The sequence below is a fragment of the Peromyscus leucopus genome, chromosome 6 (genome assembly GCF_004664715.2).
Source record: "Peromyscus leucopus breed LL Stock chromosome 6, UCI_PerLeu_2.1, whole genome shotgun sequence".
NCBI lineage: Eukaryota > Metazoa > Chordata > Mammalia > Rodentia > Cricetidae > Peromyscus > Peromyscus leucopus.
Genome location: NC_051068.1, coordinates 75,656,826 through 75,669,806, shown reverse-complemented (window position 1 = coordinate 75,669,806; position 12,981 = coordinate 75,656,826). Strand labels below are relative to the sequence as shown.

General features: G+C 52.1%; 1 protein-coding gene across 1 annotated transcript in view; it reads right to left on the bottom strand.

Moving 5' to 3' along the window:
- The window catches only part of Igsf3 (immunoglobulin superfamily member 3), a 90,490-nt gene that overhangs the window by 4,622 nt on the left and 72,887 nt on the right, over positions 1-12,981 (bottom strand). Inside the window, 4 exon segments of the mRNA XM_037206938.1 lie at positions 290-772; positions 3,293-3,700; positions 6,592-6,748; positions 6,750-7,003. Coding sequence (XP_037062833.1) covers positions 290-772; positions 3,293-3,700; positions 6,592-6,748; positions 6,750-7,003 — 1,302 coding nt within the window.

Here is a 12,981-nt window from a genome sequence, read left to right as displayed (position 1 = left end):
CTTACTGAAACAGACTCAGGTAGAGGTCAGGTTGATCATAAAAGCCATGTGGTATCTCATCACTTTAATTCCTAGCCCTGGTATGTTGTTGTTTGCTTGTTTTTGGTGCATGGGTAACCTAAGGGTCAGCTCTGTAGGCTAGTGTGTCAAATTCTACATCTCAAACCCTACTAGTAAAAGCCCACTGCAGTTAGGAAAAATGCTTAACCCACAACCAGGCTCTGAATTTACTTTCTAGGCCCTGCAGGGACAACAGTCACACCCCTCTTCTGGAACTGGGGGAACTCACTTGTGTCCAGAACCCGGATGCCAATGGGGGCCGACTCCTCCTCTGTTAGCCGGTACCATTCCTTCTGGGGGCTGGGCAGCCACTCCTCCACATGGCAGGAGTAGTTGCCTGTGTCGTGGGGGTTCGCCTCAAGCACCGTGAGCCGGTAGAGCAGGGGCGAGAGTCTCTGGAAACGCAGCCTGCCCTCCCAAGGGCTGCCTTCGGGACCAAAGACGGCATCAGGTCCCACGCTCAGCAGGACCACCCTCTCTGTTGGATCTTCACTGTCCTCGTCTTCCGATACCTCCCCCTCCTCCTCTTCCTCTTGCTCTTCAACGCCAAGGCTGCCTCTTTTTCCTCCACCTTTAGTCCTTAGGGAATACCAGGCCACAGCAAAGCGAGAGTCTTGGCTCGATCGAGACAGGATGCTGCAGTCCAGCTGGAAAGCTGCCTTCTCGGAGACTGTGGCATTGGGGACCACCGTGTCCACCTGCAGGGCGGCATCTGGGGAGGGACAAGGAACGGAGAAGGGAGAAAAGGCTGATTCACTTCCCTAAAACAAACAAAACAGGCCAGGGTGGTGGCTCCCAAGGGAAAAGAGCCTGCCACACAGTCCTGAGTCCAAGCTGCCCCAGAACCCAGGTCAACAAGCCCAATGCCATGTGTTTGCAAGTGAAATGGAGGGTGCTGGAGAGCTGGCTCCATGGCTAAGAACACTTGATGCTCTTGCAGAGGACTGGGGTCCAATTGCCAGCAGCTACATAGTGGCCTACAACCATCCTTAACTCCAGTTCCAGGAGACCCAATACCTTCTGCTGACCTCTGCAGGTACTAGGCATGCATGTGATTCATTCATACACACACACACACACACACACACACACACACACACACTGACAAACTCATAAAATAAAATAAAATAATCTAAAAATTTTTTTCTTGTAGGGCATGGTGGCATCTTTAATCCCAGCACTTAGGAGGCAATGGCAAGCAGATCTCTGGATGTTCGAGGCCAGCCTGGTCTGAGAATTCCAGGACAGCCAGGGCTACATAGTGAGATCTTGCCTCACCACCACCCCACAAGTAAATTAATTAAATAAATGCATCAATAAACCAGGGAGAGGGAGGGAGGGAGGGAGAAGGGAGGGGATCTAGACTGTGGACAGGTCTCAGGCTTCGGGACCACACAGGAGCACACAGTGCGGCAGGGTGGAAACTTGCGGCCACTCTGTCGGCTCTCGTCAGCTGTGCGGAAATCCCCTCCGGTTTCATTTCCCTCGTTAGAGAAGTCTCCCGCTGGGGGTTTGAGTTAGACTAAACATCAACCTAACTGGCAGGGACCTAGCTGGATCTCCCCAAGTGTCTGTCTCCTCCCACTCCACGGGAGGTCGGAGGGGGGGGGCTTCCCCAGTGATCTGCCGGGTGGGAGTTGGGGAAGTGTGCTCAGCATCCATTCTCTACACTCTGCTTCCAGGGAAAGACAAGCACCGGCCTGCCTCCAGGAAAGGTTTCAAACACCAGCAGCAGCAAAAGAGCCAACTATGTACGTGAAAAAGAAAACTCCAAGGAGGGGATTTCTCCTCCAGCATGGCCGAGCACGGCGAGGTCAATCAATGCCCCTCTCCTGAGACAGACTGGGGCACGAGACAGCTGTGACTCTGACATCAGCTCACATTAGCTGTGGCACCACAAGGGGAAGAACTTGCAATGGTACAAGGACCATTCGGAGTGAACATCAAGATGCCCAGAAGATACAAGGTCAGGCATTCGCACTGACAGGTCGCAAGTTCAATCCCGTGCCATGTCCTTAAGGGATGGTTGGCTCCTTGCTCTGATAAGGCTCGGTGGTGCTGTGGTGCTGCAGGAGATACGGGGACTCTGCACATCTCAGCCTTAATTACGTGTTAAATGTAACAATAATTGCACCCAGTAATTATATGCCTTTAGACACTTTCGAAACGGCAATAGAGACACAAGGAACAAAGGGCCACACGGAGAAGTCACTAGTGTCAATAAAATGATTGGGAGAGGAGGGGAGGCCGGAGGGACTTGCTGCATTCTGCTTAAAGAACGATTCTTTCCCACAGTAAACCCACCAGCATAACTTCTGAACACACGGCTACTGTTCCAAGGTTTCCGTCATACTAACCACCTGTTCCCACCTGAATGGATGCTTTAAAAGGAAAATATTCCTATGGCCTAGAACGATTAACTGCTGGCTTTTATTCTAATTAAGAAATCTAATCACCTGAGGAGAAAGCCTGATGTGCGATTTCCCATTCATAGGAAAAACAAGTTGAGAGAATTTAGAATACGAATGTACAATATAAATGTTCATATGCTTAACTGCAAATAATTTCTCCCTTTTTTAAATAAAAGGATTTATTCATTTTTATTTTATGTGCACTGTTTGTGTGAGAGTGTCAGGTCCCCTGGAACTGGAGTTACAGACAGTTGTGAGCTGCCACGTGGGTGCTGGGAATTGAACCTGAGTCCTCCGGAAGAACAGCCAGTGCTCTTAACCATTGAGCCATCTCTCCAGCCCCTGCAAACAATGTCTTAACTAAACTAATTTTATTCAGGATCATGGTAGTTAACCTTTATTTCTGACCGCATTTGGAATCACTTAGGAGACACACCTTTGAGCACGTCTGTGAGGGCATTTCTAGAGAGGATCACCAAGAAGGGAAGACCCACCCACCCCAAATGTGAGCAGCAGCACCCTACAGGCTGGGGTCCTGGTGACCCAAAGGCAGAAAGGCAGAAAGCCAGATAAGCAGCAGCATTCACTTCTCTCTGCCTCCTGACCAGATGCCATGTGACCAGCTGCCTCCACGACACCCCTCCATGACACCCTCCACGACACCCCACCACGACACCCCACCACGACACCCCACCATGACGGGCTGTCTCCGCCAAACCAACCCTTCCTCCCTGAAGTTGCTTCTCTGGTCACAGCGACAGGATAAGTGCCTTTCAAACATTCAAAACATTCTTCACACAGGAGGCTAGGGGAGGCCTTACCGGGTCGCATGACCGTGACGACCGTCTGCCCGGCTGTGTCCTCAGCCCGTTTATACCACACACCGCTGGGGCTGGGCAGCCACTCCTCCACTCGGCAGCTGTAGGTCCCGCTGTCCTGGACCGCCACATTCTGGATGAAGAGCCTGTAGACGCCGGAAGACGGGCTCTCCAAGTGCAGTCGGCCCTTGAGGTTGTTTTTGGCGGCCTGTTCACCATAGTGGAAGGTAGCATCCCGGCTCAGGTGGGCCACTGTTTCCCGCTCTGGGTGGTTGGGCTTCCAGACAAACCATTCCACCGTGAGCTGGGAAGTGACGCTGGTACGGTTCAGGACCACACACTCCAGCTGGATCTGCCGGGTCTCCAGAATAGACAGGTTGCCCTGGGCCTGGCTGAGCTTCAGGCGGCTGTCTGAACAGGGAAGAAAGAGACACTGTGACCTGACCGCGAGCACGGCACAGCACCCCGAGAGAGCGGGTAACAGGTGCCCTTGGGGCCAGGAGAGTGTCTCATACATTTCTCAGACATGGCACCCTAAGTGTGCTGAATCCCTGGCCATGCGTTCAGAAGCCTTCCCAAAGCGCTTTAGATGTTTGGGGAGGGCAGACAAGCGACAAAAGAGTAACTGCATAGACCCCAGAGTGTGTGGTTGACTGAAGAGGTAGCTAGCAAGAGAAGGGGCAGGCAAGGGCAGAGACAGCCCTTCTCCCAGCAGGGGTAAACTCGAAGTTGAACCCAGGGCCCTGCACACGCTAGGCATGCACTAGACTACTGAAACATGGCCGTGGCTTTGAAGGAGAGCGGCCCCCATAGTCATGTATTTGAATGTTTGGTTCCCAGCTGGGAGAACTATTTGAGAAGGACTAGGAGGTGTGTCCTTGCTGGAGGAGGTGTGTCATCGGGTGTGGGCTTTGATGTTTCAAAAGCCTACACCATTCTCAGTCTGTCTGTCTGTCTGTCTGTCTCTCTCTCTCTCTCTGCCTAGGGTTAGTGGATCAGATGTAAGCTCTCAGCTACTGCTCCAGCACCATGCCTGTCTGCCTGCTGCCATGATCCTCACCATGATGGCCATGGACTCACCCTCTGAAACTGTAAACAAGGCCCCGATCAAATGCTTTCCTTTATAGATTGCCCCCGTCAAGGTGTCTCTTCACAGCAACAGAACAGTGAGCAGGACAGTCATCGACCCTTTGAACACTGTGTTTTGAGACAAGGTTTCACTATGTTGCCCATGCTGGCCTTGAGCTTCTGTAGCCTGGCAGGCCTTGAACTGGTGATCCTCCTGCCTCAGCTGTCTGGGAACCCTGGATTACAAGCCCACACCACTAGGCCTGTGCGAGGAGTAAACTTGTAAGTCTGACCACATGATAAATGGACTATGCAGAGCCAGAACCATAAAGGAACTGCCAAGGAAAGCCCAGCTTAATATGCACAGACACTGGGCCTCCGAATGACTTCTCTTTCAAGGTGAGGGAGAACAATGTGACATCAGCCCAGGAAAGATGGTACTGATGAGGCGGGGTGGTGGAAACAGCCACCAACAAGGTTTCCCCATGGAAGAAGTAGCATCCCTGCAGCTCCACAAAGGACCCGGATGAACCTCTCTGTACGAAAAGGTGCTAACAGCAATGACTGTAAACACACAAAGGAGCCTTGGGACCAGCATCCCCGAGTGACCTGTAAAGTGAAGGAGAACCCGACACGCTCACTCTCTGCACTTCAGTGTTGTGTGGATGGTTTGTTCCGCACAGAAGATCGCTGGTGCAAATAAAAGGCAAAAAAAAAAAAAAAAGATTCTATTTTTAAACAGTCTGGCCAAAATATACATATGAGATGTTAACGCTGGCACTGTATCTGAGTCGCAAGACTACGATGCTTTCCACTGTGGGTCCCCACTGCCTGCAAAGGCTCAGTGATGTATGCTTTCTCATCAGGAAAAAGTGGAGGGGGACAAGGAGCAGGAAAAAAAAAAAGAGATAAAGATGCAAACCACAGAATCAACTGAAAAAGCAAAAGCTGTGGTAGTCAGCACCCTGGGAGTTTTCTGTACTCAGATTCGCCACAGGAGAGGTGTCACTGTGCTTGCTGACGGGGATCCTCGTGGCCCCTTCCATCATTGTCTCACTTAGCTCGGCAGAAGCCTGAGATGGGGAAACCCCTTCAATATATTGAGGGCCCGAGAGGACCTTCTTGGCATCAAACCAAAGGAGGAAAGGAAAAAGACTGGAGACGAGAGAAGAAACCTTAGGAGGTGGGGATCAGAGGGGCGAAAATAACATTATCCTTGGGAAGTGGGGATCAGAGGGGCAAAATTCACATTATCCTTGGGAGGTGGGATCATGGGAGCAAAACTCACATTATCCTAATGGAGAGGAAGCGGGACGGAAGGCAGAGGCAGGGCAGGTGAGAGCCCCGCGGGCCTCACAGCAGCTGTCGGTCAGCTCTCAGAGGGCCCTGCCTGACACACTGCAGCATGGGCTGCAACCTCAGCCACCTGGGAGGCTGAGGCAGTAGATCTCAAGGTCAAGGCCTGCCCTGCCTGGACTACATGGTGAGTCTGAGTGCAGCTTGAGTAATTGAGACGTTCATCCCGGGGGCCGGCAGGCAGGCCGGACCCAGGTCATGGGATGGCCACAGAAAGCACCTCAGAGATGGACTTCCTGCTCTATGTACCAGTGAAACAGTCAGCAGAACATGCCCCTGTGTGCCAGATGGATCCCAGAACACAGGGCATCTTCTGCAAAAGGATGGGAATGGTGTCTTTGCATCCAGCGTGCATCAGGCCACATCTGGACGTCTGTCCCTGGTCCCATTGCTTTGCTGGGAGTCTGATGAAGAAACAACGTCCCTGATAATTCATGGAGCTTCATCTAGTGAAGACCCAGGCAACAAATGTGTCTATGTACATGCATATATATGTGTGTGTGTGTGTGTGTGTGTGTGAATATATCAACAGCATAAGGTAGCTAGCTGTCTGCATTCTGGAGACCTCAGCTGGCCTCAGTATCTCATTGAAGAAGCTCCCACAGGGGAGTTGAGGATGCTCAAGTCAGCATCAGGACAAGGGAAAGGTCTATTACAAGGCCTGCAGGGCACTAGAACTGACGGTCTGTGCGTCTACAACCACACCCAGGGTGTCTCTGTGGCGGCCTCAAGTTGTGTGTGTGGGGGGTGGAGTGTGTGCGCGCGCACATGCATGCATGCACACACATGTGTGTGGGGGCTATGTTCAGAGTTCCCCAGGTCCTAGGGTCTCTGCAGTCAACACACAGGCCCATGATGGCCACACCCCCTCTGCGTACCTGGCTGCTTCACGGTGACCTCGGTGCGCCCTGAAACCTCCTCGGCCAGCTTGTACCAGGCGTAGTTGGGGCTCAGCAGCCACTCCTCCACGTGGCAGTAGTAGCTACCACTGTCGCTGACCTCAGCCCTCTGCACGGTGAGGCTGAACAGGCCCCCCCGACGCGTGCCTCTCGAACTGCAGCCGGCCTCGCAGGCCCTCCTCCTCGGCATAGGTTCCATACTCGAAGGCCGAGCTGTGCGTGGTCTTGAGAATGAGCTTGCCGTCCGCGTCCGAGGGCTTGTGGACGTACCACAGCACGGCGAAGTGCGAGTTCTGGCTGGTCTGGGACTTGACGGAGCAGTTCAGCTGAATTGGCCGGTTCTCCACCAGCGTGAGGGTTCTCTTCGACTTGCTCACCTGCAGCTTCGTCACTGCGCGGGGAGAGAGGGCGACTTAGAGGGCCGGCGGTCCTGGAAACGGGGCCCGCCCCAAGCTCACTTCTAGGCTGGGAGACTGGGTCAGTCCAGCAGGGAATATACCATGAGTGAACATCCTTCCCGACCTCCCCCAGTGTTAGCCACCCATCTCCTGGCCCCGCTGTCCATTCTCCGTGCACCGCTCTCCACCCCCAGCCAAGACACCAATCTGCCCAGAGCTTGACCTTGCTTAAAAAGTTTAATGGCTCCCAACTGCCTGTAGAATCTACAGAGTAAGACTCACCTGGCCAGCACAAAGCCCGCTCAGAACTTGGCCTAACTGTCTTGACTCATCTCCTAGGACTCACCCTCCACACGCACCGCTCCCCCGCCCCACACGCCTTGCCCTGCGCCCTGGCCACTGGCCTGCTGTCCTGCCACCTCCCCGCCAGACTCTTCTTCCCACTCCATCTCTTGACCCTTTCTGTCTCCCATCCCACCAGGCAAGGTTTTTCCTCCCTTGGTGCCCTCTGGTACCCAGGCTGTCCCCGCCCCCTACTCTCATCTCTCCCCTCCCTAGATGCTCAGCTCCCAGGACCAGAGCTCAAGCTTCTTCATGTAGCCAGCTGACATGTCCCATCACCCACGGTTCCACTAGGGCTGTGAAAAGCTGAGGACACCCTGAGAGTGGGACAGTCTCAGTCTCACAGTGTAACTGCTGGTGGAACCCCTTATTTCTGTACCCTAGAGCCTAGCACAGTGTCTAAGCTTCGGAAAGCAAAAAGCCCTCCCTCGATGATTGCTAGGATACTGGAGATGTGGCAACGGACAGTTATGGGATGTTGGTGCAGATCTTGAAGAGGATAGCAACGGACGGAGCAGAGCCAGCACCAGCCTCGCTTCCCTTACTATCGTAGTCCAGAAGCAACAGGGATGGCCCACTCCAGATAATAATAATAGGGATGGCCAACTCCAGAGATCCCTGCTTGATAATGGAGACAATATTCACCTTTAAGGTGCCGAGAAGCCAAACTCTAGTAAAATGTATCTTAGGATGATAATTGGAGGATTTTACCCTATACATCATCACACTTGTCTCTGCTCTTCCCTACCAACCTACTTCTTCCTACTAAAAACAGAAAAATATAACAAAAAGAAGAAAGGAGAAGACAATTCTCTTAGTGAACCGATCGATAATCAAGGCAGGAGTCCACCACACTCCACTCTTCACACCTTAATTCTGGACCACTTTGCCAAGTACAGGACCAAAACAGGGGATGGTACAGGACCCGTGGCGAGGAAAGAGCTAAGGCTCCTGCCGACTGACCAGGCCCATCTCCAGGCCAGGCTGGGCAGTCCATTTCTTTAAGGCTGGAGTCCAGCAGCTGGAATGCGCAGAAACTGTCCAGGTGTGGGGCTGGGCCCTGGCTGTGACCCTGGGATTCTGGCCAGCTAGCTAGCCTGTTTCATTAGCAGCTTCAAGGGCTGAGTCCCATGTGTAAGGAAGGAGAGCTTCTGACGGCCATAGACCACTCTTCTGTGTGTCGAAGAACACACAGATGTTCAGGATGAATATGAAAGTTTGGCGAGAAGGCAGAGCAGGGTCCCACACCCAGCACCATTACTACAAAAGCACCTCTGAGGATCTGTCTCGTATTGCTGAGGCAGACTTTCTCCTTGTGAAGGACCTTTGAATTCACACACAGACCTTCGAGCCACGGAGAACACATTAAGACGGGCCATGGCCCCACACTCTAGCATCATCTATTTTTCCTTCCTTCAAACACAGAGTGCTTCAGGGCACACTGGGCATCCTGGAGCCTGGGTTGGCATTAGCCTGACGGTCAACTTTTCCAAGTGGACTCCTGTGAGTCCTGAAACAACCTGTTCCCTTTCCGACCCAATTCCCCACATGACAAACGGTATCTCAATCAGTGCAGACAGCACCACCTGAATTATCTGGTGTATGGCCAAATGAACTGGGTTGTTCTGTGTGGAGCAGAGAGAGCTTTAACATGTATTATTAATTGGGGCCAGATTATTTTTGCAACAGTTACTAAGGAAACCTCAATTGCTATAGTAACCGCATATGTTAAACTGGAATCCTATGACTCAACTTCAGTTCAGTCACATGGTCAGAAAACCAGAAGCCAAGGAAGAGAAATATTTCAAAGCATTTCCAATTTTTCTTTTTCTTTTCTCTTTTTGCTATCCCATGTCAAAATATTGTGAAGTATTGGGGAGCTTAAAAGAGAGGCACTTGTGAAATTTGGTACATGTCTGACAGACGGGCAGGGGGTCAGCTCTTACTTTAAGCTCAGCATTTCCTCCCATATCTCCGGGGTAGGGAGGACATGTCCTGAAGCCTGGAGGAGTCGGGAGGCTCCACGGCTAATTAGGAAGCATTCACAAGCCTGTCTCAGTATTGCCCGGGGCAAGGAGCGGCTGCAAGCCTGGTCTCCCTCCCCGCTGGGCCAGCCTGGACTTTTTAAGGACCCTGTGTTTTCATCTGCAAGTGAGATCACCAGGCGTGTGCATCCAATTCCCCCAGAGTGCCCAGAAGATTAAATGCAGGAGCTAAGAGTTTAGTACTGGACTGGGTGCACCCTGAATACTAGGTAAGTTTCAGCTCTTCTCGTTCCCTTTTGGTTTCTATTTCTGGTCCCAAGACCAAAGCCCATCATTAGATGGGACACTGATAAAAGTGGGCAACTGAACTTTTAAAAGTGCTGTAGACAGGGCCGTCAAGTTGGCTCGGAGGATAAGGGCGTTTGCTGCCAAGCCTGGCGACCTGAGTTCAAACCCAAGGACAAAGAGAACTGACTCCCATCAGTTGTCCTTTAATCTCCACGGTGTGCTACGTTACGTACCTACTTCCTATAACACACACACACACACACACACACACTCACTAAAATAAAATAAATCCTAGGTCTGGAGAGATGGCTCGGTGGTTAAGAGCACTGACTGCTCTTCCAGAGGACCTGGGTTCAATTCCCAGCACCCACAAGGAGGCTCACAACCATCTGTAACGCCAGGCCCAGGGATCCAACACCCTCTTCCGCACCAGGCACATGCATGGTACAGACATACATGCAGGCAAAACAACCATATACATAAAATAATCATAAACAAAAACTTCGACGTGCTGTGGACCAGCAGCATGAGATGACTTGGGTGGGCGTTTCTCAGAAACAGACTCTCAGGCCCACTGCGTCCGAATCTCCATCTGAACAAGATTCCTAGGAGAATCAGACTGGCCTTCAACCAGGGAAACCCCAGGCTTCGCTGCTCAGCAAACGGACTTGGAGTCAATGCATGCTGAGGCGAAAGGAGGACACTCAGAAGTGAGGCTGAGTTAATCCCCCAGTGAACCAGCAGGAGGTGAGAGGATGCAGCAGGAGGCAGGAGAAGGGTCCAAGGCTGGCCGGGATAGCAATGGCTGGCCGGGATAGCAATGGCTGGCCGGGATAGCAAAGGCTGGCCTGGCCGTGCAGTACACTCACACGCCAGCACCTGCCTTCCCAGCAGCTCCCATCATTCACAGCAACACCCTTTCTTGCTGCGGATGGGCAGTTTCCACCCCAGGTTTGGATCAAACCTAGGAGAGTCTGCCAGTCAGTCCAGGAAAGGCTGCTGAGCCACGAGGAACAGGGTGCATGGGGGACAGAGAGTGAAAAGGGGGCGCTCTGCGGCAGAGAAGAGCAGCTGCTCCCCCAGCCAACCTGCCCCATCCTCTGGTTTTATGCGTGTACTGCTCATGTGAAAGGAACCTACTCCACCAGTAAAGGGATTCTCCTTAAGCGCAACCATAGCTGCCTTATGCCAGGGGCCATTTTTAAAAGGGCTTCTCTTTTTGCATATGTCTGGGCAAAAGAACTATGACCCAATCATTGCTAATCACATTAACACATGGGTGACTGAATGAAAACCCAATTAATCTTTTAAAAGAGGGGCCATTAATTCTGATTGTGATGAAGGAGTGAGAACCTTGCAAAAAAGCTGTGGTCCCTGAGCGGGGCTCCGAGAAACACATGAGCGGGCAGGCGTCCAACAGGTGCAAACAGAAAGGGAGAGGGAACCCAGAACAGGCAACAAGGCCAGCTTCTCTGTGTACTGATCGGGGAAGAGCCAGTGGTCAGGCACGGTGGATGAAGTTACAAGGGTGAGTGGCCAATGCTGTGGGGTCCCAGGACTGGTTCTTGATCCTGCCCACCTGTAGCTCTCAGAGAGGAACTGATGGATAAGGTAAGCAGAGCTACCTGGGGACTTGTTAGAACCATACTGGGTCGGAAACAGGGGGAAGAGGGACACCCAGAGACCTGGGGGTTTGTGAGCCTACAGGCCCCGTGGTGCATTCAAGTGTGAGAAGCCACAGGTGCGGCAGCATGGCAGGTCATTCTGGGCGGGAGAGCAAGGAGAGAGCAGAGGAGAGGTGAGGAGAGATGGGTAGAGAATGGAGGCGAGGGAGGGAGAGTCCGTTCTCTCTAAAACACCTGACGGGAATGCCAGGGGCAGAGGAGGCCAGTGGCTGGGGCAGGAAGTGCAAGGGAGCAGGGCACCCAGGAGACACCCCGCCCTCAACACGCATGGATGCATGCATGCACCAACACATGCACGCACACCCTGGGAAGCGAGCAGCAAAAGCAGCTGCCGCTCATGACGTGTCGCTGCTGTGCCTCGGCTCCTGCTCTCCTCCTCCTGCGCGGCCATGACCTATCCAGTCTCGGATGAGCCCTTCCTCAGGCTGCCAGTCTGAAGACGGGTCCCCCAGTCTCTGCCCCAGCCATGGAGAACTTCCAAAAGAGCAAGCAAGGGGGTGGTCGCTCCCAAGCTGACAGCCTGTCCCTGGGACAGTGGTTCTCCACGGGGCGGACAGCTACCTTACTCCCCTGCCACACACCGCCCATCTTCACAGGGATCTGGAGGCAGCAAGTCTTTTGATTGCTACACTGGTTTAGGGAGTGGGAGATATTTAATGGCTCAAATTCTCTCCAGTAAAGCTCTGTCCTGAGTCCCGTATGACTTTCAAATGACATGCTATGAGTGAAATTCTTTGTAATCTACTCCTCAATGTACACAGCATCATGAAACACAACAAAAATTATCTTCAGTCACCCCCTCTGTAACAGCTGTCACTGCAGTTAATGGCAGCATGCACAGCCCCTCCAGCCATGGCTGTGCCCCCTTGTCACTGTCTTTGGGTAGTTATTTATGGTGAGATGCATTTTACTACAGAAACTTTAATATATATATATATATTCCTCCTAGCCAGATGTGGTGGCACATACCTGTAATTCTAGCACTTGGGAGGCTGAGGCAGGAGAATCACAAGTTTGAGGCCAGCCAAACCAAATGAAAATAAACAAAGAGTACCACCGGGGGAACCTGACACTGTTTAAAGGTTATGTGACTAGAAAACTACACTGAATTTTATTTAACATCATTTCAGGTTAGTAAAGGCAAACTGTCATCTAAGGGGGTACATGAGGGCTGGCGAGGTGGCTCAGCTATTAAGAGTGCACGTTGCTCTTGCAGAGGACCTGAGCTCAGTTCCCAGCACAGGTCAGGCGGCTCACAACCACCTGTAACTTCAGCTCCAAGGGATCTGATGCCGTCTTCTGGATTCCCCAAGTGCCTGTATTCCTATCTACACACACACACACACACACACACACACACACACACACACACACACGCTATAAAAAGAAAATCTTTAATAAAAGGGTATATGGTCTACACATGATCGAATCCCCAATTCTCCAGGTTAGGACATTGCTGCTTAACAAACTCATCTCATGCTATCCTCTACCCTAAGCTCTCTACAGATATTAACTGTGTGTTCCCCGCTAGTCCTAGCGAGTAAGTATTAGTCCCAATTTTACAAAGATTCTTCCTCAGTCACAGAGCCAGTGATCTGGGAGACCTGGAATCCCACCCAGGCCATGTGGTCCACCATTACTTTTAAAAGTATGAACTGCCCCACCCGATGT